This window comes from Danio rerio, chromosome 7, assembly GCF_049306965.1.
Source record: "Danio rerio strain Tuebingen ecotype United States chromosome 7, GRCz12tu, whole genome shotgun sequence".
In the NCBI taxonomy this organism is placed as follows: domain Eukaryota; kingdom Metazoa; phylum Chordata; class Actinopteri; order Cypriniformes; family Danionidae; genus Danio; species Danio rerio.
This window is the reverse complement of record NC_133182.1, coordinates 73,017,133-73,043,140: the sequence shown is the minus strand read 5'-3', so window position 1 is coordinate 73,043,140 and position 26,008 is coordinate 73,017,133. Positions and strand designations below refer to the sequence as shown.

Below are 26,008 nucleotides of genomic sequence, written 5' to 3'. Positions count from 1 at the left end.
TCATTCCGCTGTGGTGCCCCCTGATAAGTAAGCAAACTTGGAACACATATGTTTGAGTTCATTTGTTAGTGGATTAAAACACAGCTTTGCTAGTGGGTGGTGCTAAAACATAGAAACAGCTATAGATTTGCAACCATTTGTCCATTCATCTCAAAAATAAGTACGGCATCCTAGTTCGAAGTGTTGAAAAAACCTGGCTGCCATTTTGGCAACACCCATTTTGTGTCTAAATAAACATGCAAAATGACACGCCACCATTCAGTCAAATTATTAAAAGATTTATTAGCCTCAATGCAAGATTACGAGTCTAGACTACAGGAGAAACAGGCTGGTGTAACGGCAGACTCTCATCCGACAAAATAACACCGAAATCAATCAGACAGATACACGTATACGTTTCAACACAGAGGAGTGCATGCAGTAAATCACAGCTTTTGAAAGAGATACTTCCAGTCAGGTCACTGGCTCAAATCAAAGCGCATTGTTAAAGCATAGATGAGACAAATTATGTTCAAACGACTCAGTCCGGTTGCCTTTGACCATAATAACAATACAATTTTATGAAGATTTATTGTCTATCTGCCTATGTTTTCATCGATAGACTGTAAGCAGACTTAATATGTTACCTAATACCTCCGGAGCCCGTATGAATATCTAAAGGCTGCAATGACTTCAGGGCTGCAAGAAAATACCATCAGGGTTATGACCCACATTTCAAACCAATCAGGAAACTCAGAGTCAACGTTTTCTTCTCCTTCTGCTAGAATGTGTGGAAACTTTACCCCGGGATATACTGCACATGCAAATGCGGTCCACTTGGAAATGGATTCAAAAGATAAGCGACACACACACACACACACACACACACACATACACACACACACACACACACACACACACACACACACACACACACACACACACACACACACACAAAAAGAATTAATAATCAAATGCAATGTACAACACTCGGAAATTGAAACAGGTTGCATGTACAGTTCAAAAGCCATTTCAGAATCGGCAACTTGTTAAGATCTGGCAACCCTTCATTTACATAAATATATCACAATGAAGTGATAATGTTGCAGTCGTGCAGTGCATTTGTGCATAGACATGCACTAAACACATCTCAGGGTGCTAGTTTTTCAGTTTCAAGTTAAGGCTATTCTATAACATGAAAAGAGCAATGATTATGTACCCATAATCCTCATTAATTCATTATGCATATCATTAGCACTTAAAATAGAAATACATCTCTTAAATAATATATTAAGTCAGTTTGCAGCGCATGGACACAATTTTAGTTTGGCTCTCTGGTTGCAAGGTGGTCGTGCAATAAGTACAGCCGTTGCTTTGTGTACAAAATGAGCATTTGTAGCCTGATTTCACGAGGAAACGTAACTATTTTACATTTTGTCAGTATAGTGGCTAATTCGTATTCGAGTTCAGTTGTATGAAAAATGTACGTTTTTAAAAGGAGGCATGGCACCAAACCCCACCCCTAAAACCAATCATCATTAGGGGTTGAGCGAATCATACTAAATATTATGAATGAGATCGAACAAATTCATACGAATTAGCCACTAAGTCAAAAAGTTACGAATTGCCATGAGTTAATATTTGAGGTTTTACAGGTTGATCTGTGCTTTTACTCATTTGATTGTTGTTCTCACATTAACAATAATGATTAATTGGATTTACTACATTTTTTAAGGTAAGGTGATTGCAAACGATACATATGGGCTGCATTTAAACAAATAAAGCTAAACGTTAATAAATTTAATTTGTTTAAATTCAGCCCATATAAACCACTTACCTTAAAAAATTTCAACGTAGGCTCATTCGGAAAATGTACCCCTGTATACATTTCTGGAGATTGTGAATTACGTAGCCAGAAGTACGTATGTCTGCATTTCGTCTTTTAAACGAATGCTTTGGGGCGGTATGACGTCGTTCCTTTTCACACTTACCAGCTGACCGCTTACCTCTGTATGGATGGCTTTTCCAGTTTTACTAGTTTGTCGAGTGGCTCGTTGCATACGTTGGAGGATTTGAGATGCAGAGTAGAGTTAACCGTTATGACGGGGTTGGATTTTGGTGAAGAAGAGTTCCAGAAAGCAGGTAAGACAAAAACAAAAGCCAAAAGATAAAATAAACAAGTAAATAACAGAGTGAGAATGTGGTAAAATATGAAAAAAATCAGGCTACCGCGAGGGCTTTTCTTTTTCTGGATTGTTTTTGAAAACACAGTAGGTTGGGTTTAGGGAAGTGGGTGGGCGCTGGTCAATCTGTGCTTTATTTTTAAAACACTTTTGGTTGGGTTTAGGGAAGAGGGTTTGTGAAGGAATTGGTCAGTCAGTCAGTTGACTGCAGCCTCTGGTGGATTTGCGAAAACAAAAACTAGAAAAAAAACGTAGCTCCTGAGACATATTTTACTCCTCCAGAAATTTATATGGGGGAATGTAATCAGAATGAAATTCAATAAATAATTTTTTTCAGTGCAGTTAACCTTTAAAAGTTAAACCAGGCTCATTTTGAAAACGTTCCTCTAAATACATTTCCGAAGACTGCCAAATACTTTCTAGGAGGTATGTTTTTTTTTTGTATTTTACCAAATCCACCAGAGGCCGCTGTGTACACTTTTCAGATCTCAAATTTCTCTCACGAGTGCCATTCAAGCCTGCTGTTCCAGCCTAAATCCACCAGAGGCCGCTGTCAACTGACTGACAGACTGACTGACTAACTGACTGATCAACTGACCCACCTTCCTCCTTCCCTAAACCCAACCAATAGTGTTTTAAAAAAACACTGATTGACCCTCGCCTGATTTTTTACCACATTTACCACATTCTTACCCTGTTACTTTTTCATATATTTTTTTGGATTCTGTTTTTGTCTGACCTGCTTTCTGGACTCCGTTGTCATGGTCATCTTCTACTTGCATCTTATCAAATCGTATCATTCGTTTAAAAGTTTAAAAGAGGAAATGCACCTCTAGCTACATAATTTGCGATCTCCAGAAACGTATATAGGGCTACATTTTCAGATTTAGCCTATGTTGGAAAACGTACCCATTAGCTCACTATAAAAGAATAAAGTTAACTGCGAACAATTAACTGCATCTTATTTACAAATTAATATGTATTATCATTTAAAGTATTAAATGCAGTTAATTTGAACTTGTGTTTTGGAATCCAAAAATAGAAGTTAAAGGTCCCCTGAAATGAAAATAAAGCTTTTTAGATGTAAGTTTTGTTAGTTTTATTATATCTATAAGCTAGTGTGCTCCAAAAATCTCGATTAGAAGATATAAAACTGAAATAAACATACAAAGCTTGTAGTTTGTCAGTTCTGCCTAAATGGATAGTTTTTTAACGTCACCTCATACTTTAGCTACACATCAAATCTTGACCAATCAAATGCTTTCTAGTATCTGATATCCCCGCCCCCTTTTCATTTTCTTTTCATTTGATGCGCTTGAGCTCACCCACTCTTACTGGGAGAGCTGTGATGAAAACAAAACGCTATTGGCTTTTTTTTAAAGGGAAGAAGATACTCTATGCTCCGCCCTCTCTTCATGTTTCAGTTGATATTGCATCAAAGATCAAATAAACTACACAATTCAAAGCACTTCATGAGACCTTTAAGTTGATTTTTTGTGTAACTACTAAACATGATTGAAATCTGGAAATTTGTTACAAGCTAAAAATACATTTTCTGTAGACGCTTGTGCTTCATCTATGTAATTATGTTTGTAATTACAGTACACATTTGTAATAAGGAATTTGCAATTTAGTATTGTAATCAGATTGGTCCACTAATGAGAGCTGGGTTGCTTATTCACAAAGCTGTCTTAGAAACGCAGCAGAAACACATCATTCATCAAATCGGTTCGGTTTCGCTGCAGGGACGGAAATTAAACACTTTACCTTTTTAATTAGAGCAGAGATTCTCTCATGATCGACAAAGTGCCTGCAGCAAGTGCTTTCACAAACTATTGGGATAAAGGTAAGTAGAGAAAACAGCATGAATAAGAGTTAGACAGACTGTGAGGGCTCTGCATATGAAAAAAAAACTAGTCTACCATCTAGTCAACTGACCCTGGATAATTAAATTGGGTTTAGGTTAACCAATTAGAAGTGTTTTTTTAAAGGCTGTAAACAGACAACGCAATTCAAGCAAGTAAAGACCAAAGGCTGATTAATACTTCTGCATCAAGCGCACGGGTATGCTGCAGCCTTCGTGCGGTCACATACGCCTTGCACGTGGCTGACGCCTATGCTAACATGCACCTCTCAAAAAATTTAACTGCACATCACAACGATGCTGTGATTGGTTGGCTTGTTAACTGTGATGAGTGTGGGCGGTGCTGAGAGCCACAAGCCAGATGGAGCGACTGTTTACAAGTGTCGAGTCCTTTGAAGGAACTTTAGTTTTGTGTTCACCTTATGATTAAAGTTGTTGCTCGTTCGCCGGTTCCCACCTTTGAAAGAGCGAGTTTTAGCTACTTGAACTTTAAGGTAGCGTTAAGAAAAAACAAAACACCCACAAAGAAACTCGATACAGAGGAACATAAAGTAGCATAACCTACTGCCAGCTAGCGTTTCGGAAGTGCTATTGCAGAGCAACTCAAACAGGACACAGAAGTATAAATTCACAACTATGTGCAAGGCATGCGCCGTGGGTCATGCCGATCACTTGACGCAAAAGTGTAAACCATCCTTAAAGGTTGATTTACACTTCTGCGTCAAGCGCACACATATGCTCTGGTGCAGTCTTTGCACGTTTGCATAGCCCTCACCGTGGCTGACACCGATGCTAACGCGCACCTCTCAAGAAAACGTAACCACACACACATAGGTCTGCTAGGTAGCTGTGATGATTGTGGGCGATGCTGAGAGCCGCGAGCCTGATGGAGCGATTGTTTACAAGTGTCGAGTCACATGAAAGAGCTCCAGATGGAAACTTTAGCTTTGTGTTCACCTTGTGATTAAAGTTGTTGCTCGTCCGCCGGTTCCTGCCACTAAATGAGTTAGTTTGAGCTACTTGTACTTTAAGGTAGTGTTCAGTAAAACAAAAAAACTGCAAAGAAACTCAACACAGAGGAACATAGCATAACCTACTGCCAGCTAGCATTTCAGAAGTGTTGTTGACGAGCAACACAAACAGTATGCAGAAGTATAAATGCATGACTACATGCAAGGTGGGCACTGTGGGTCACGCCAATCACTCAATGCAGAAGTATAAACCATCCTTAAAGGCTGATTTATACTTCTGCGTCAAGTCCACATGTATGCTCCGGTGCAGCCTTCGCACGGTCATATAGCCCTTGCCGTGGCTGACACCGATGCTGATGCGCACCTCTTAAAAAATGTAACTACATGTCGCAATAACGCTCTGTGATTGATCGGCTTGGTAGCTGTGATGATTGTGGGCAGTTCTGAGAGCCGCAAGCCAGACAGAGCGAGTGTTTACAAGTGTCGAGTCCCGGGAAGTAGCTCTCGTTGGAAACTTTAGTTTTGTGTTCACCTTGTGATTAAAGTTCTGCTCGTCCGCCACTTCCCACCTCTGAATGAGCAGTTTTAAATACTTGTATATTAAGGTAACGTTCAGAAAAAAAAAAAAAACACCTGCGAAGAAACTTGACATAGAGGAACATAACATAACCTACTGCCAGCTAGAGCTTCAGAAGGGTTATTGCAGAGCAACACAAACAGTACGCAGAAGTATAAATGCACGACTACACGCAAGGCATGCACCATGGGTCAGAGCGATCGCTTGACGCAGGAGTTTGAACCAGCCTTAAAACAGACTGCAAGGGTCACATTTTTTTGTAAAGCTATTGTGCTATAGCTAACTCTGTTTAACTAGTGTCTTAAAGGAACAGTACACCCAAAAATAAAACTTCCCTCATCATTTACAATTTGCGGAACTTCTATGAGTTTCTTTCTTCTGTTGTACACAAAAGACTATATTTTCAAAAAATGCAGGTTGATGATACTCGTTGACGTCCAGAATAGGACAAAAAAACTGGGTAGACTGTTAAAAAAATCTGTAAATTAACAGTTTTTAGTGTTTTGTGATTCATGTTTATATTTTTACTCATTTATTTATGCTTTCAAATTCCTTTTTAGGACCTTAATCTTTCTTCCAAAAACTTTTAACATTGAAAAGTAAAAAAAAAAAGACTTTTATTAACATTTCTAATAGTAGTTAAAGTGATCTATTGTCTGGGGGGAGGACGGTGGTGCAGTGCGTAGCACAATCACCACACAGCAAGAAGGTCGCTTGTCGAACCCAGGCAAGGTCAATTGGCATTTCTGTGTGTAGTTTGTATGTTCTCCCCGTGTTTGCATGGGTTTCCTCTGGGTGCTCTGGTTTGCCCCAGAGTCCAAAGACATGGTACAGGTGAAATGGATTAGCTAAATTGTCCATACTGTATGTGTGAATGGATGTTTCCTAGTGACGGGTTGCAAGTAGAAGGGCATCCACTGCATAAAACATATGCTGGTTAAGTTAGCGGTTCATTCCATTGTAGTGACCCCAGATCAATAAAGGGACTAAGCCGAAAAGAAAATAAATGATCTATTATCTGCAACCCAGGCTCATTTTGAAAACGTAGTCCAGCGGATGTTTCTGGAGGCCGTGAAATACGTCCCGGGAGGTACGTATTTGTGCAGTTTTTGTTTTCGCGAATCCGTGAGAGGCCGTTGTGCGCGCTTTTTTGTATCTCGAACGTCTCTCGCGAGTGCGGTTCGCGCCCGCGCTGTTCTCTCGTCAACCCACCAGAGGCCGCTGTATGACTGACCAATGATTGACTGCGTGACCGGCCAATCGGCTGACCCACCCTCCTCCTTCCCTGAACCCAACCAGTTTTACCGATTGACCCGCCTGCCCGCTCACTTCCCTAAACCCGAGCAACAATTTAGAAAATCCGTCTAGAAAAAGAAAAACCCTTGTCTGTTTTTCGGGCTTCACCCCGTTCTCACCCTGTTATGAACTCGTTCGCTTTATTTTTTGGTTTCTGTTTTTGTCTTACCTGGTTTCTGGAACCGCTCGCCATTGTCAACTCCTCCTCTCTGCATCTGAAGCCCACCGACGCACACGATGAGCTGACCGGACAAACTGACTGCAGCGGGAAAGCCCTCCACACAGAGGTTAGCGGTCAGCTGGCAAGCGCGAAAGGGAACGGCGTCACACCGCCCCATAGCATTTGCTTAAAAAAATTTAATGCAGCCATACGTACCTCCCGGGACGTATTTCTCGGTCTCCAGAAACTTTCGCTGGACTACGTTTTCAGAATGAGCCTGGGTTGATTATCTGGGGTGATGTTGTATATTAGGAAACAAAATCCTTGTAATAAACCACCAATACACATTTTCTGTTAACTTAATCGATTTGTGTTGGGACAACCTGATTGAATTGTGTGGAACCCTGCATTTTATGTAGTCTTTAAGCAAATAAATGATATTTGGGTGAAGTATGCCTTTAAGAATGCTCATGGCACAAGATGCTTAAAAAACCAGCAAAACAAACCAGCCAATCACATCAGTCTGTGCGAGTAAAACTGTTGCACCGCTGCATTAAAGGTGACAGATTTGACGAAGCAGCTTCAAACGGTGCACTGTCAGCATGCTAATTAACAAAGCGCCACCTCTAATACTGACTAACCAGCTGATGACCATTCTTGCGCTCATTACTTTTACATCAACATCGCAACGAAATATGCATATTTGTCAGGCGAAACCGAAGCAAACTCTTTCAATCAATCAATATACATGCTATTTTCGAGTAATTACATTGCAAGCGTCCACGCCATTTCTGTTCCAGTTCCCCAGGAGGCAGAAATGAAAGCTCTTGAAGGGCATATAAAACAGCAGAATGCAGAAAGCGGCCTTGTGCAGTTGAAAAGAGTCGAGTCAGCAGGGTTCAGGATCCTGATGGGAATTCAATGCATTGTCTCTGCCCTTCCGAAGAGGGGGAAAAGGCCTTCGGTTTTCATGCTGGGGGGAACAGTCCAGTTTTTTTTTTTTCCCAAGGGCAACATCGAGATCCAAACCGTCAGTGGTGTATGATCATCTTATGAATGAGGAAATGCGGTCAGGATGAGAGTGTGTTGGTCTCTTTGTCTGCAGTACTATGGAGGGATGGTTTTGAGAGTTATTCAGGTGTGTTGGCGATGGAGTTGGGGCTTGAATTGAGCACCGGGTTCATAGGCGGTATGGCCTTGTGGCTGAAGTACTCCACCACTTGTTTGGGCACCTCCGCTAGGACACATTTAGCCAGGGCAGCTGGTGATGCCTGCAAAAAAACGCATAAAGAAAAAAAAAAAAACATTAACAATAGTGGAAATACACCACAACTGAATTCACGGTAAACTGCGTTCTAACAAGGGGATGCGGAAAGTACAATTAGTGATTGGATTTTTTGGGAGGAGAGCCAAGCGGCAGGCTGTTGAGAGAGTATTTACATGGTTTTAATCCTCGCTTTTGTAAAATGATTGTTTTTTTTTATTTATTTCTAAATCAGTAGAGGGGACAAATCGCTCTTGTGGAGAAAACCGCAGAGCTCTGAGAGCAGTTTTTTGTTCAGATGTACCTCCGGCATATGCTGTTTTGTCTCGCTGCCTGCTTCATTCTCCAAAGAACCGTGTTATTTAGGCAAGAATAAACCCATGGCTCTTATTCCAGTGTGTTACATTTATTTTTCAACATTTAAGCCCATAAAAACTAATGCATCTTTTTGTTATAGAGTAGTTCTTTGTGATTTGATCTACCTGCAGTATCTGGCAAGGAATCTACTATAATTATAAATGTATGAATATATATTTGCTGTATATAGTTGAAGGTAAATTAAGGTAAATTTAAATACAGGGTTGTAAATAAATTTGGGCTTAACTATATATAATATGAAATATGTATATATAATGTGCTACTAAATAACATTTTGCATATGTATTTTTCTATCTTATAACTAGATTATTACCCAGAGTAAATAACTTCCTATGTGACTTTATATTTTTCCTGAAGCAACTATCAACTATTTCTTAAATTGACTAAGGCTGTTTCTCTGGTGCATTAAAGGTGATAGATTTAAAGAAGCAGCTTTTCCAATTAGGTTTAGATGAGCAAATGGTGAACCGGTCCTCAGTCAATATTTTAATTAAAGCACCTTCGCTAAAATATTTAAAGCTAGTCAACAAGAATTATTTGCTAGGCAGCTGAGTGTTCTCGTCACAGAACGTTTCTGTGCAATTGAGGTCAAATGGCCTAGGACCTCAATACAGTTTACACGTTCTCCCGTGCTCACGTGGGTTTTCCCCGGGTTCCCCGGTTTCCTCCCATCGTCCAAAAACATGCAACTTAAGTTAATTGCCAAATCCAAATCAGTACCATAGACAAGCTCCTAGTAAGTAGTTATCTCTTAAGAGCAATCACTATCTGTTCATTAGCTACTACTAGCTACTAGTTCTCAAGATTTTCCCGAGCTCAAACTCCCCTCTTGCCTTGCAAACGGGAGGGAGCCCCGGGCTCAAGGATCTTATGAGCTCAGGGCTCTCTCCTGGGACAGCAGGCCAAACAAGCTTTATCAATCATCAGCTAAATGGGAACTCTTAAACTTGATATGATGATGCTTTTATTGCAAACATTTAGCTATGGAAAATAAAATTCTGTCTCTCTGGATTTAATGGATTCATCAGGTATGGGTTTGAGTAAAATGGTAAAATTGTTTATTCTACATATTTCTAATTACATTTCTTCCTAATTCAAATGAAAAATGTTGTCATTACTTCTACAGAAGGTGACAACTGGTCCAAAAAAATATATTTCTATCTTAACTTAATTATATTTAGAGAAACTTATGCTTTTATCACCAGTAGGTTGGATTACCGTGATAGACTCCTCTCTCGCCTTCCCAAAAATGACAGTCAGAAAGTTGCAGCTCATGCAGAACACTGCTGCCAGAATCCTGACCAGAACTAGAAAATCCAAGCACATCACACCTGTCCTTATGTCTTTACACTGGCTCCCGGTTACAATCAGAATAGATTTTAAAGTGTTATTACTTGTCTATAAATCATAGATCATTAGGATCAAGTAAATTACAAATACCAAGAGTTCAGTCAAAGCGTGCTTAATCCACTTTCGGCTACTCCACCACCCGCCGCTGGAAACAGCTTCCAGAAATGATCAGATGTGCTCCAACATTAGACACATTCAAATCAAGACTTAAAGAGCACATAGGTTACCCCTTTTTCAGATTTAATATAAGTGTTTTGCGTCTCCAGAATGTGCTTAATCTCCACTGCTGTATGGATATCTGTTAAGTTTATGTACAAAATAAACCTGATTTAACGTCCGCAAACCGGGATTGAAGCGTCTTCCTTTATAATTGTTCTGACACGCGGATACTGAGGAAGTAAAGCTGAAGTAAATCGCTGTACTTGTTTACACACGTGGACTGTTTCAAAACATTTTAAACATGTGAAACTTACTCTTGATCACTCTTGAACTAAACAGACCTTTTTTTCCCGGTTGCTTTGCGCACGTCTGATCTTGTTGACATGATTATACAGGTGACTACCCAGACATGTTAATGCAATAGCTGTCAATCAAATCGGAGGGCGGGGGGACCGCACTCCTACGTCAAGTTGCGGTCGGTCTGAAAACCTCTCCAATTGGTCCACCGTTTTTATGTTGTTAAATTGAAAAACCCATCTCTATCTGAGTGAGTGACTGATTAAATGTTGAATGTGATGAGTTCTCAACAATACTAAATTGAAACTTTATTTTTTTACATGGTTTAATAATTTTTTGTTATTAAAATTTAAGTTCCTGTTTCAAAGCTTAAAGATAGATGGCTAATTTGTATGTCATTGACACTTTTGGCACTTTTTTGGAGTATTTTCATAAGTTTTGTTTTTCCTGTAAATGATTCAATAAATACCTTACCGTGACATTCATACCGAGGTATTACTGTACCATGAAATTCTGATACTGTTACATCCCTAATATATATATATATATCTTAATTTGGAAGAAATATCATTAGTAGTAAAACAATCAAACATTTCTTTTACACAAACACTACATTCATAATTCTGAGAAACTGAGTAAAATACCAAATGACAGAGAAAGACTGACCGTTTTAAAGTCTCTGAAGGGCACAAACTGGACGATGTCCCTCAGGACGGGCTCTCCTTTGGGTGAGCGCAGGACCCCGTCGTCTCCATCGAGGATCTGCATGTCTGTGAAGTCTGCGTTTCCCACTCCCACTATGATGATGGACATGGGCTGGTATGAGGCCCGGACAATCGCCTCCCGTGTGTCCGCCATGTCTGTGACCACCCCGTCTGTCAGGATCAGTAGGATATGATACAGCTGCCAGGAGCAAAAAGGTACAGTATGTAGTTTAATTATTCATTCATACATTTTCTTTTCAGCTACAACCCATCACTGGGAAACATCCATACATACTTATTCATACTCATACACTACGATCAATTTTAGCTTATCCAATTCACCAATACCACATGTCTTTGGACTGTGTGGGAAACCGGAGCACCCGGAGGAAACCCACGCAAACACGGAGAGAACATATAAACTCCACACAGAAACACCAACTGACCCAGTCGGGGCTCGAACCAGCGACCTTCTTGCTGTGAGATGATTTTGCTACCCACCATGCTGCCCCATTCGTTTTATCGTATAAATAAAATATTTTGACATGGTTTTATTGTTTTCGCCTATATATTGTGTTTTCAGTGAGGCAAAAACAAAACAAAAAAAAGCAAGCAGTCATTTACGTAGCACTTCGTCATTAACTTTTTCGTTACATGTATTCAGCCTGTGTTGTAGTGCAAGAACTTGTACAGTGGGTTTGGTAAGCATTCAGACCCCTCTTTGTTATATTGCAGACTGAGCAGGAGGTTTACCTTCCAATAAGACAATGACCCTAAGAACACAGCTAAAACAATAAAGGAGTGGCTTCACAACAACTCTGTGGCTGTTCTTGAATGGCCCAGCCAGAGCCCTGACTTAGGGCCTACTCACACTATGCCATCCGTACCGTGCCCAGGCCCGTTTCCCGGATCGTTTGAGAAGTGTGAGTGCACTGAATCGGGCTCAAGCACGGTTCACTTGGCCGGCCCTGGCCCGGTTGGAAGAGGTGTGCCTGAGCGCGGATCACTTGGGCTTTGGCGCGGTACGCTTGTGTGTGAGTATGGTTTTATGTTTTTCATGGTTTTACTTGTTTCATATGGATTTATTAATCATTCTTACTGTTCAGTGATCGCAAACTGCCGTAGTTTATTAAAGACGCAAATTCCTAACAGCATGACAGCTGCGCGCTTTCAGCAGACCTCCTCATTCCTGCAGCACGAGAGCTTTATGATTGTTTATGAGCGCCAAAAGTGGCGGATCTGTTCGGCGAAATATCTGACTGCGTGTCACCGTATCCCTAAGAACTGTTTGGCGAAATATTTGACTTCATGTCACTGTATGACAAACGACTGAAACGATATAACTAGAGAAATCTCCACTGTGCTACTGGGTGAGAGCGTATGGCAAGCCGTTTTAGCATTTAAACCTTGTTCAGACTATCCATAAATATATTTAGAGATATAATTATATTTTGACTAGTCATAATTATAATTCGACTAGTCAGAATGACAATTAGAGATATCTGCAATTACAATTGTTCTAGTACGAAATCAGATTGGAGATATCTGCAAATATATTATGACTAGTCATATTCTTCCATTGACTTCCATTGAAAAAAATATTTGCATATATCTGAGTTTTGACTCATCAAAAATCCAATTCAAGATATCTACAACTGTAATTCGACTATTAGTAAATTAATTAGAGATATCTTCAAATATATTTGTAAATATCTCTAAATATGACGAATTAAAGATATCTCCAAATGTATTATGACTAGTAAAAACTCAGTTAGAGATATCTCTAATTACAATTGTGACTAATCAAAACTCATTTAGAGATATCGGCAAATATTTTTCAATGGAAGTCAATGGAGGAATATGACTAGTCATAATATATTTGCAGATATCTCCAATCTGATTTCGTACTAGTACAATTGTAATTGCAGATATCTCTAATTGTTATTCTGAGTAGTGGAATTATAATTACGACTAGTCAAAATATAATTAGAGATATCTCTAAATATATTTATGGAGTCAGAACAAAGATTTAAATGCTAAAAAGGCTTGCCATAGAGAGCGCTTCTGAACAGCGCAGCAGCGATGACGTAAGCGTGCCGAGGCCCGATATGGTGTGAGCGCGGGCCGTCGGGGGAGACAAGCGTGCTTTGGCCCGGTTCGAGGCAACTGTACCTAGTGTGAGTACGGCCTTAAACCCAATGCTGACTTAAACCCAATTGAGCACCTCTGGTGAGACCTAAAAATGGCTGTCCACCAACTTTTACCATCCAACCAGACAGAACTGGAGAGGATCTGCGTGAGGAATGGCAGAGGATACCCAAATGCTTGTTGCATCTTTCCTAAAAAGACTCACGACTGTATTGGATCAAAATGGAGCTTCTACTAAATACTGAGCAAAGGTCTGAATACTTAGGACCATGTCATATACAGTTTTTCTTTTAATAAATATGCAAAAATGTCAATAATTCTGTTTTTCGGTCGATATGAGGTGCTGTGTGTACATTAAAAAGGAAAAAAAGAGTACTTTTGATTTTAACAAATGGCTGTGATGTAAGAAAGAGTAAAAAATAAGGGGGTCTGAATACTTTCTCTAACTAAATTAACATTCGTGAGCTAAGAGAGAAATACACAAGTATTGAGTTTCTGCTGTGCCTTGCGCTGCAATCTAAAACTGGTAAAACCAAAAGCATTGAAGTTTGCAGCATTAATTGTGAAAGAGACTCCATAAACTCTGTTCATTTCTCCAAAGTTAAACTGTGATGGACAATAGCCCCTTTCACACAAACAGACCTTTCCGGAAAATTGCCGGCAATTTTCCGGAAAGGTTGCATGTGTGAACAGGTCCTTTTTGAAAATACCGGTAAATTCGTTCTGGCTATTTTCCGGAAAGAGAAGTTGTAACATTACCAGCAATTTGCCGAAATGCTGCGCTGTGTGAATGCAGAAGGAAGATTCCCGTAATAAGCGCGTGCACGTCTAGAACGTGCTGACGTGAGACGTCTGTTTTAGCCAATCACAACAGTCAGACGCATTTACGTCCGCGCGGTTTATGAGAATAAAAGCCTTTGAATATTTTTCCTTCACCTTTAGCTGCTAGAAGTTAGTCAGATTACGTTTATATGTTCTTCTTAATGCCAACTGTGTAAATAATCATCGATGAGATGCTTATGATAAGCCGTTGTTTGTTTACCTTCAAGCTTTGCGTGTGCCTGTGAAACAGCCTGTGAGCGCCTGCACACGCACATATTATGAACATCTCGACATGCGAAAGTGATCCTGCGAAAGTTGTTCACAATATTGATCATCCACAGAGTTTGTAATGTAGTCAAATGTTTATAAATACAAGCGCAGCCGTTTAAAGCTCATTTGTGGTGTATGATGTCAGAATTTACCGGTATTTTGGAATGTATGTGTGAATGCCCTTTTCCGGAAAATTTCCGTTACGTCCTCGCCTGTGTGAACAGCGCTTTTTTGAATATACCGGTAAAGTCGTTCTGGAAATTTTCCAGATATTTACCGGTATCACTGTGTGAAAGGGGCTAATATCACAGTAACACAGCAACAAACTGCTTCAGAGGCTGTTTAAAAGGTCTGAAACCACTTGAGGGCAGTTAATAATTCTCATTCTGAAAACGTACTGCTATATACATTTCTGGAGAGCATCAAATACATCCCAGGAGTTGCTGTTGAATCTCATGAATCTATCAGAGGCCTCTGAACACTTTTGAGATCTCAAATATCTCTCCCGAGGGCCATTTGCGCCTGCTGTTCTCACGTAAATCCAACAGACGCCGCTGTCTACTGACTGACTGATTTCCTGATAGACTGACCTACGCTCTTTCCCTAAATCCAATCAATAGTGTTTTTAAAAGCATCGATTGTTCCATCCACCCACCCACTTCCCTAAACCCAACAGACAGTTTTAAAAAGCTATCCAGAAAAAGAAAAGCCCTCGCCTGATTTTTACCACATTTTCAGAATTTACTACATTCTCACTCTGTTATTTATTTGTTTATTTTATTTTTTGGCTTCCGTTTTTGTTGTACCTGTTTTCTGGAACCATTCTTTGCTGGACTCAAACCCCATTGTTAAGTATGTGTCTCCAGGACTGGACAAACTGGTAACAGTGGAAAAGCTGTCCATATGAAGCTAAGCGGTCAGCTAGTAGGTGTGAAAAGGAAAGGTGTTATACCTCCTGTAGCGTTCGTTTTTAAGATGAAATGCAGCCATACAAACCTCTAGCTACGTAATTTGCGATCTCCAGAAATGTAAACCTCTGCTGGAGTTGTCCCTTTAAGATCAAAATCCACATTGTAAAACAATGGATGAACTGTTCCTTTAAATGCCTTAAATTCCTTTAAAAAGAAGTGAGCAGAATATTACATACCACCCTAAAATAGTCAGTCAGTGGGCTAAAATTAGCAATATTTACTGGCCTGAACATCCCAAGGGTCCAGCAACATTAAACATGCAAGTCTTCAGTCTGAATGGATGTCCTGGTTTCTGTACATTGATCTCGGTGGGCTCATTTACTGAAAAACGATCACTTTTGGGGAAGGGGGATCTAACATTAAATAATAGATGAAGAACATCACAAGGACATACAGTATTGTGTTGGAGACAGCAAATGAAGTAGAGCAAGGCATTGATAATTGTTGAGCTTGAGGGCAAATGTCTGACCCGAGACCATTAAATGACTTTTAACGTGATAGCACTCTGAATTGATTGTAGCCGTGTTAATTATCAAAACAGCCTTCAACATCATTAGCTGAAAAAAAAGTTGACAAGATTTATTTATTTATTATTATTTATACCTTGACTAAGTTTTAAAGGTTATATGGAAAAATCAGAGCAGCTCAGTGGTTAGCACTGTCGCCTCACAGCAAGAAGGTGGCTGTTTTGAGTCCCGGCTGGGTCAGCTGGCATTTCTGTGTGGAGTTTGCATGTTCTGCCTGTGTTCACGTGGGTTTCCTCCGGGTGCTCCGGTTTCTCCCACAGTCCAAAGATTTGCGGTATAAGTGAACTGAATAAACTAAATTAGTGTAAGAGTGTATGGGTGTTTCCCAGTACTGGGTTGCGGCACGAAGGGCATCCTCTGTGTAAAACATATGCTGGAATAGTTGGCGTTTCATTTCACTGGCGACATCAAAATGCATGAATGAATATGTAAAAATTACGTACATGGATTGTGAGTAGCATGTTTATTAAAACATATTCTGTTTTTTATTCATAATTAAAGACCCAATACTGGTTTATTCTAACTATCTTTTAATGATTTATTATTTTATTTTCACAGTATATTTTCAGTATATATTTTTTACATTTTCAGAAGATCTATTAAGATAAAAATATAATATTAACTTAAACATATCACACATAATCTTCCTAAACACTTTCAGTTATTCATATATTTTTAAAAAATCAAGTTAAAAGTCGATAATTAAATTAACATAAAAAGATAATTCTATATATTCAAATTATCATAAGTCATTAATTAATTCATTCATTCATTCATTTTCATCTGCTTTTCTGGGACCGGGTCGTGGGGCAGCAGTCTGAGGAGAGAACCAGCCTAGACACTTAGTGTATGAGTGTGTGTGTGAATGTGTGTGTGGATGTTTCCAAGAGATGGGTTGCGGCTGGAAGGGCATCTACTGCATAAAAACTTGCTGGATAAGTTGGCGGTTCATTCCGCTGTGGCGACCCCGGATTAATAAAAGGACTAAGCAGACAAGAAAATGAATGAATGAATGAAAGTAGGTTTTCACTTTCTAATTACAGATATCTGCTCTTCAACCATTAAACCTGCTTCATTTTGTTTAATGTTGCAGAAAATATGACAGTTCCTAATTTTGAGGTTAATGCATCTTTTTTAATACTTTACATATAAGATTTAAAAAAAATATGAACAACAGAAAAACAGTCAAAAACAGCAACAAAAAAATCAAACATACAAGCAAACACCCCCAACACTTATTTCTTCTTTATAGCTTTAACAGAAGAGGCACATAGCTAACAGTCTGCAAACATCAAAGTCCTCAAGCGTCAAGTGTATGATTTTTTTCTTTAATATAGACTAGACTGTCAATAGGAATACCTGATTGCATAATACTTTTAGCGAATCCTTTATTCCCACTTAAGTGCTGTGCCAAAAAAAAAAAAAAAAAGGCAGGAACTTTAAAGATACTCACAGAAGCGTCTTTGATGGGCTCTTTTCCAGCCGCCTGTTTGGCTATTCTGTTGATGATGGGAGCCACATTGGTGGGACCGTAGAGCTGGATCTTGGGCAGGCAGTTTTGGTAGGCTTCCACGACCCCCTGGATCTCTGATCAGAGAGAGAGGAGACACGGCTATCACTTCTCTTCTGGAGGCTTATTTGTATTTCTCTGACTGTCTCAAAGGCTTTCTGAGAGCAGCGCCGAGGAATTGGCAGCGAAAGCAACAGATTTCGGGATCAAATCAGTCGAGAGATGGACTTGGAGCTCCTCTGCAGAAACGTGAAAGGACTGAAGCAATTTTCCAAAGGCTTCACACGTTCTCTTTGGGTGTTAAAGCAATTGTTCACTCACAAAATGTCAAATTAGGTCATAATTTATTCAGGCTCAGGTCATTTAAAAAAACCATACAATCATTCTTTATCCATGAAAACATTAAAATGCTAGTAATATAAAAAATTGTGCTATGAAAGTTGCAAAGGCTTAGCAATATGAGTCTTTAAAATCAAGGTGTATTGATTTACATGTATCAATAAAAGTCAATGAGTATTGATTTGTAAGTATGTATCAAGAAATATTTTGTTGTTGAAATATCATTCATATTTATAGCTGGATAAATCCTGTTTAAAATGGTATCTGTGTCCAATCCAGTTACCAGCTGGTCAAACAAATTCTTTGTTTCAAAAAAACTAATTAAAGAGGAAGTTCACTACAAAATTATTTAAAAAAAAATCCTCACCATTTACTCATGCTAAAGTGGTTCTAGACTTTCATGAACATCTTTCTTCTGTTGAACACAAAACAAGATATTCATACATCTATATGCAACCCAGGCTCATTATGATTACGTACCTCTATATACATTTCTGTAGAGCGCAAAATACTATCCAGGAGCTACGTTTTTAGGCAGTTTTTGTTTTCAGAAAATGCACCAGAGGCCGCTGTGACGGCATCCATATTGGGCCAGACCACACACCACACACCAGCTGACTGGTGGAGAGGAGACTTAAGGCTGATTTATACTTCTGCGTCAAACGCCGGCGTATGCTACGGCGCTGACGCATAGCCCTTCGCCTTGGCCGTCGGCGTCGCTGACGTGCATCTCTCAAAAATTGTAACTACACATCGCAACGACGCATAGCGCAAGCTCTGTGATTGGTTGGCTTGGTAGCTCTGACGAGTCTGGGCGGGACCGAGAGCCGCGCGAGCTGGACGCGAGCCCAATGGAGCGAGTGTTTACAAGTGTGGAGTCCCGTGAAGGAGCTCCTGATGGAAAGTTTTGTTGTGTGTTTACCTCATAGTTAAAGTTGTTGCACGTCCGCCGGTTCCTGCCTCAAAATGAGCGAGTTTGAGCCACTTGTACATTCAGGAAGTGTTCAGGAAAAGCAAAACAGCAGAGAAGAAACTCGACACAGAGGAACATTTACACCTCACTGCCCACTAGCGTTTCGGAAGTGTTAATGCAGACCAACAGAGACAGCGCGCAGAAGTATAAATGCACAGCTACACGCGTTGCATGCGCCGAGGGTTACGCCGGTCACTTGACGCAGAAGTCAAAACCAGGCTTAAGTGATGAAGCCAATTATGGTATTGCGATTGCTAGGAGGCCATGATAGACCGAGGCCAGTGGGCAGATTTGGCCAGGTTGCAGGGGTTAAACCCGTATTCTTTTTCGAAGGACTTCTTGGGATTTTTAACGACCATGGAGAACCTCGATTTAATGTCTCATCTGAAAGACGGCACTCACTGAGCAGTATAGAGTCCCCGTCACTATACTGGGGCATTAGGACCCACACAGATTTCAGGTTGAGTGCCGACTGCTGGCCTCATTAACACCACTTCCGGCGGCAACCTTGCTTTCCCATGTGGTCCCCCATCCAGGTGCTGACTGGGCGCAGCCCTGCTTAGCTTCAGTGGGCGACAATGTGAGAGTTGCTAGCTGCTGGCAATGTATCCGTATGTACCCGTTTGCCCCTGTGTTTGACCATCGCCTGTATGACTACTCTTTAATAAAGCATCAGGTGGATCCTCAACTCTGTTGTCAGCCTCCCAATGCTACAGAATCAAAACATTCATTTTCAAAATGGGGTATACTCCTTTGTGTTGAGCACTTTCCATTTGGTCTATTATACTAATAATAATATGATAATAATAAAAAATAATAAAATAAATAAAAAAGGAAAAATAAGAGATAGAAAAAAAATTAAAAAGTTATTTTAAACAAATTAATTAAAATAATTAAAATAAACAACCTGACCTCGTCTACCCTTTCATGCAAACTGACCAGAAGCCTCAGGGTTCTCTTCCGGGACAGCATGCCAAACCTGCTAACATCCTTGAGCAATATTTAAGTGTGAACTCTTGAAACAGAATTACTACAAAGTATGTTGTATACTGTAAATAAATAAATAAAAATAATATTAAATAAATAAATAAAAAGAAAAGAAAAATAAATTAATTAAAGTAATGATAATAAAATAAAGAAAAAATAAAGAAGGAAAAAATAAAACATAAGATAAACAAACTAAAATAATATTAAATAAATAAATAAGAAATACTAAAATAAATAAATTAAAATAATAAATAAATAAAAAAAAATATGATCTTATTCAATATTATTCAAAGGTGGCATGTAATGTAGCACACAAGTCATATTGAATCACTGTTATGGAATGTTTATACTGTAGTTCGGTCTTTGCTCAACATTTCACCTTCCACAGTCGAAAGAAAGTCATATAAAGAACAAAACGTCAGTGAGAGTGAAAGTAAACGATGACAAGTAAGTAAACTTTCTTATAACTGTGAAAAGCTTCAAAAACATCACTGAATGTCTGTGTTTAGCTCTCAGGAGAGACTAACGCACAAAGTGCCTGTCACTCTTACCTTCACATTCATCGTCCTCTGGGTTGAAATTAATGGCAAAATCATGAGACACCTGAAAAAACACAAAATACAGCTTGTTTAGCATGCTTTTACATCGGGTTTCTTGTTTAAAACCTCAATTCAAGGTCATAATTCCTGCTGTTTAGTAAATCATGCAGCGCTTGTGTGTTTTTGCATGTGTTAGTTTGCACAACACTAGTCTAACCTGACAAAAGTCTGTCTCGTTTGTAAGAGCAACAAATAATAACTTGACTTCAAGTTGATCATTTGGAAAAGTGGCAGAAGGTAGATTTTTTCTATTGAATCATGTGTTGAACTGCATCCCCATCATCACAAATACTGCAGAAGACCTACTGGAACACGCATGACCTCAAGATTCTCACAGAAATCAGTCAAGTTTGCTGAAGGAAAAATCATGGTTTGGGGTTACATTCAGTATGGGGGTGTGAGAGATCTGCAGAGTGGATGATCAACATCAACAGCCTGAGGTGTCAAGACATTTGTGCTGCACATTACAAACCACCGGAGAGGGCAATATCTTCAGCAGGATAGCGCTCCTTCTCATACTTCAGCATCCACATTAAAGATCCTGAAAGCAAAGAAGGTCAAGGTGCTCCAGAATTGGCCAGCCCAGTCACCAGTTGTGAACATGATTGAGCATGTCTGGGGTAAGATGAATTGAAGCCATTGATGATGAATCCAAAGAATCTTGATGAACTCTGGGAGTCCTGCAAGAACGCTTTCTTTGGCATTCCATATGACTTTATTAATAAGTGATTTGAGTCATTGCAGAGATGTATGGATGCAGTCCTCCAAGCTCATGGAAGTCATACACAATATTCATTCTGTTTCCACTGCAGCATGACTTTATAATCTATACTGGACATTATTTCTGTTAAGTGACAAGACTTTTGTCTAAGCAAAGTCAGATCTTACTGTCCTAATCAAATAATTAAAAATCAAGGCATGATCATATTTTATTTTGGTAAAATAAGTGTAATCGAGAGGCTTTTGCCTTTCATATTAGCCACTTCTGATACCAAATGATCAACTAGAAGTCAAGTAATTATTTGCTGTTCTTAAAACCTGCATAGGCGACAAGACTTTTGCTAGGTATTGTATGCATGAAATCATCTGACGATGCTGCTAAAACAAAATAGCTGAATTTTCCAGTGTAAGCAACAACCACCGTGGGCCCCCTCTGGTACTTCTTGTAGCACATTGATTTTTCTTTGTTGAGAAAGACATCCTGAATATAACTATTATTATTATTATACTCCCTTGAAAAGGAAATAGACCTCACAGCTACCGCAGAGCAATCTGCCTGAACAAACAGACCATAAAATGAAATCATGTGACAGTTTACTGTCAGCGCTAGGGAAGGCTTTGCAAGCTGTTATTATATTAACTGTGGGAAAATAGCTGTTAAAAATTGGTATTACATTAGAGAGAGAGTCTGTAAATACAAATAAAATAAGTTATGAATTTGCATATGTGAGATACGGAGACGGCTATTTGCAGATCTGTTTACAATAACAAGTCTTAAAATGAAATAAGAGGTACTCAGAGAGAGAGAGTACACTTCCTAGTCTGTTTGTTTATACTTTGTAACGTTTTTAAGTATACTTTTGTAACACTGAACAATAATTTTTAATTTAGTTAATGTTATTCTTTTTATTTACTATGAACAAATAATGAACAATATATCTATTACAGTATTTAATAATGCATTTAGTTGATGGAAATACAGTGGTTCGTTACTAGCCCTTGTTACCTCTCAGTGCCCACTTTGAATGTTATCACTCGATTGAATGGGCATTATCAGTGGTTATCAGCTGATAGATATAGGCCAGTAGGGGCCTTCTGCGCCTACTAGTAGGCTTAAAAGGTTGTTCTCATCTATCCACACGAAATCTACGCGTGTAGATTTCCGCAGATGGTTAGCCCATCATTGATACTGTTTATTTACTTGAGTAAATGTGTGTACATTCATATTTATTCCATTTTTAATTTAATTTCAGTAATATTATTGACTAATATAAAAATATTTTTTATGATTTATTCACAAATCATTTTGTAAAGTAATATTTTCTGTCTTTTAGTAGAGATATTATATGAGAGACTTGCTTTGTTTACCAAATAAAGTGGATCTAATTGGATTTGCATTGTAAACATTAAATGACAGTTAAAATGCATAAATTTGCAGATTTTAAACAAAATGCTGTGCAGAAATGGTAAAAAACGTCCGCAGATTCCGTCTGGCCCTAATCGTAAGTTAGATTTATATGTAATCTTTAAATATATAATACATTACATTTAAGTTTCAATTAAAATTGCATTAAAGTATATTTTATTTCATTATATTTGCTTAAGTGAAATTATAATGTCAAAGCCAATTATGAAATGATACATTCAGTCATGCTTAAAAAAATGTTGACTGTGGTATATTTTAAATATTTGTAATTTATTTGCTATAAAAATGCCTATTGTAATTTATTTATTACAATAAGTGCATCAGAAAAATAAACAAAATTGCAAATATATATATACATCACAATTAATTAAATACCTTTATCTTAACAATATAGAAATTAATATACAAAAAGGGTATTTTACCTCATAATTAGGTGGAATTCTTGCTCCGAAGCCCAAAGCAGAGAATCGTTTGTCACTGTAATCAGATAAATAACAAGTATTAGAAATGAGCTATATTTAATCAATCATAACTGATCAAAATATTGCCTAAGGGGGGTAATAATATTGACATTAAAATGGATTTAAAAAATTTAAAACTAGTTTTATTCTAGCTAAAATAAAACAAACAAAACTTTCTCCAGAAGAAAAAAATATTATAGTAAATACTGTGAAAAATTCCTTGCTCTGTTAAACATCCTTCGGGAAATATTTGGAAAAGAAAAGATAATTCACAGGAGGGTGAATAATTCTGACTTCAACTGTATGTGCATCAAAGTCAATACTAGAACTACTTCACACTCAGTATGAATACTAGGGTGAACATGGTGTGCTGCTGGGGACAGAGGTGTGCGTGGAGAGTGTGACAGGATGAAAGAGACTCCACGCAGCAGGACAGCAGATTCACACAGCTGATCCCTCAACAGGCGACAACTCACAGCAGCGTGACGGGAACGAGGAAGGGGACCGTGAGGTCAGGAGCACAGAAGCGTGCAGTGGAGACATAAGAAACAAGATCACCACAGGCATCGCGAGTGTGTCTTTCACTTGCTAATGAAAGCTAGATGAGGCAGCTGCATTCTGATAGCTGTCACCAGAGGCTACTAATGCTGGAGAATCAATCCTGATCCAAAAAGTTGAGGCGTGATTTGAATGAATCCCAGTTGAGGCAAGTCTGTGGAACAACTTTTCATCAAGTCACTAATTTGAGTGGTGAAAACTTCACGGAGCAGTTAGGTGGATTGGATTGGACTGGAATCTCTTTATTGAGCCGGAGGGGCAATTTAGTGCACAGCAATAGCTGACCCAATACAACACACACTTAAACATAAAAGTTGACACAAGATAATACAAAATAAAATAAATAAAAGGTAATGGAGATCCCAACCAAAGTGCATTCAAACAGCAGGAATAGACAATATACATGAACAAAATACAGGCTTAAAGCTTAAGAAACCCAACGTAGCCTTCGCTAAGCTCCGCCCTCCTTAGTTACTGTTGCTACGCCTGTCAAGCTTTTGTGCCTGGCATGGCTTTTTCAATGTGTGTGCGCCGGTTTCAGACATGGCCAGGGATATAATGTCATTTTTGGCGAACAGGTGGGATATCCGAGAAAGCCAGACAAAAAAGACTGCCCCCTACAGAAAAAAACAGCTTAAACCAGCCTAGGATGGTTGGCAGGTTTTAGCTGGTCGACCAGGCTGGTTTTAGAGGGGATTTGGCTATTTCCAGGCTGGTTTCCAGCCATTTCCAGCCTGGTCTTAGCTGGTCAGGCTGGGGGATGACCAGCTAAAACCTGGGAGGCTGGGAGCCCCGCCAAAACCAGCTATGTCAGGCTTAAACCATGCTGGTCAAGCTGGTTTTAGCTGGATTTAGCTGGTCATTTTCCAGCCTGACCATCTAAGACCAGGCTGGAAATGGCTGGAAACCAGCCTGGAAATGGCCAAAACCCCTCTAAAACCAACCTGGTCGACCAGCGTAAACCAGCCAACCAGCCTAGGCTGGTTTAAGCTGGATTTTTCAGCAGGGCAGTCTGCATTACAGGAGTATATTCACAACATAATAGGCAACCGATTAGAGAATAATTAAATAAGAATTTAAGCTAGCTTAGCCTAGCCGCCTCATATGCTGACCATTTAACAGCTTAGTTCATGCTCAGCAGGAGAGGTGAAGTTTAAAAAAAAATTTTATATTAACAAATGAAACCGTGATTTCTCTATTTTTAGCCAAAAAGTCTGATAGATTAATTGTTGTGCAATGAAATATAGCGTTACTAACCGACAAGGAAACACGCATGACAGTGCTTTTACATAGTTCATTCATAGAAAGAACAGCCAGAAAGGGAAACTGATTGATTTGTGCCGGATATTAGCATCATTGACCCAAAACAATGTACAGTAAGTTACCTATAACTGTCAGTATGTTGGCGAGGCAGTGGTGCAGTAGGTAGTGCTGTCACCTCACAGCAAGAAGGTCGCTGGGTTGCTGGTTCGAACCTCGGCTCAGTTGGCATTTCTGTGTGGAGTTTGCATGTTCTCCCTGCCTTCGCGTGGGTTTCCTCTGGGTGCTCCGGTTTCCCCCACAGTCCAAAGACATGTGGTACAGGTGAATTGGGTACGCTAAATTGTCAGTAATGTATGAGTGTGTGTGCGAATGTGTGTGTGGATGTTTCCCAGAGATGGGTTGTGGCTGGCATCCGCTGCGTAAAAACTTGCTGGATAAGTTGGTGGTTCATTCCGCTGTGGCGACCCCGGATTAATAAAGGGACTAAGCAGACAAGAAAATGAATGAATGTCAGTATGTTTGTGTGCTCTTTTTAAATGACTGAAAAACAGCTGGGGGTAAAGTATATTGATCGCAGCTGCTCAGTTTGTGATCATATCTCGGTTTTGTTCTGTTGATTTGTAATTACAAATATTCGTAGCTTGAAATATATGGAAATATGATGTTCAGTAAAGTTAGCAACAGATTCGCAGATTCGTATTTTCCGGGTCAAAAACTCATGTCATTATGATCTATTCGCTATTAGTATGACTACTTTACTAACGTTATGGCGAATGCTTAAACGGGGCAATGTGTTATTGGAACAAATGAATGCAATTATCTATTTGACCTAGTCCATTTAAAATAGGAGTGGTGGGTGTGATTTTTCCAAGTAGTATTGGACCCTGGATTAAAACTTAGTTTATCTTGAAACATCATTTGTGCACTATAACTGTTGCGCACTATGGAGCATCTTCATCATTTGGCCATCTTTGAGGCACAGTATCTGAATAATGTCACTAAACCTAATGAAATGTGGATATTTTTCTAATTACTGCTGCTGAAAATGATCAATTTGCTTTAAAAGTTACAACAAATCAAGCAGAAGAGAGGAAACAATAAACTTTCTGAGGTTGGCTAGGATTTCTAGCGCAGCCGGTTTGAATGCTATCACTCGATTGAATGGGTGTTATCAGCAGGGCTAATTTCCTTTTTTGATCACCAGCCACTGTGGCTAGAAGTTTTCAAATGTTACTAGCCACTTAGCATTTTC

The 26,008-nt window shown here is 39.2% G+C and overlaps 1 protein-coding gene across 2 annotated transcripts in view; it reads right to left on the bottom strand.

Moving 5' to 3' along the window:
* Positions 1-262: 262 nt before the first annotated feature.
* cpne7 (copine VII) overlaps positions 263-26,008 on the bottom strand; it is a 115,477-nt gene continuing 89,731 nt past the window's right edge. Inside the window, exons 12-18 of one of the 2 annotated variants that reach the window (XR_012382847.1) lie at positions 22,897-22,951; positions 20,281-20,332; positions 17,374-17,507; positions 11,145-11,381; positions 7,800-8,301; positions 3,930-3,994; positions 263-815 (exon numbers count right to left, since the gene is read on the bottom strand). Coding sequence is in view for 1 of the 2 variants with exons in the window: in XM_687889.10 (XP_692981.4) it covers positions 8,161-8,301; positions 11,145-11,381; positions 17,374-17,507; positions 20,281-20,332; positions 22,897-22,951 (619 nt within the window). In the remaining variant the exon portion in view is untranslated. Of the gene's footprint in view, positions 816-3,929; positions 3,995-6,523; positions 8,302-11,144; positions 11,382-17,373; positions 17,508-20,280; positions 20,333-22,896; positions 22,952-26,008 lie in introns of those variants that run through there. The other variant, XM_687889.10, reaches the window with a different exon arrangement.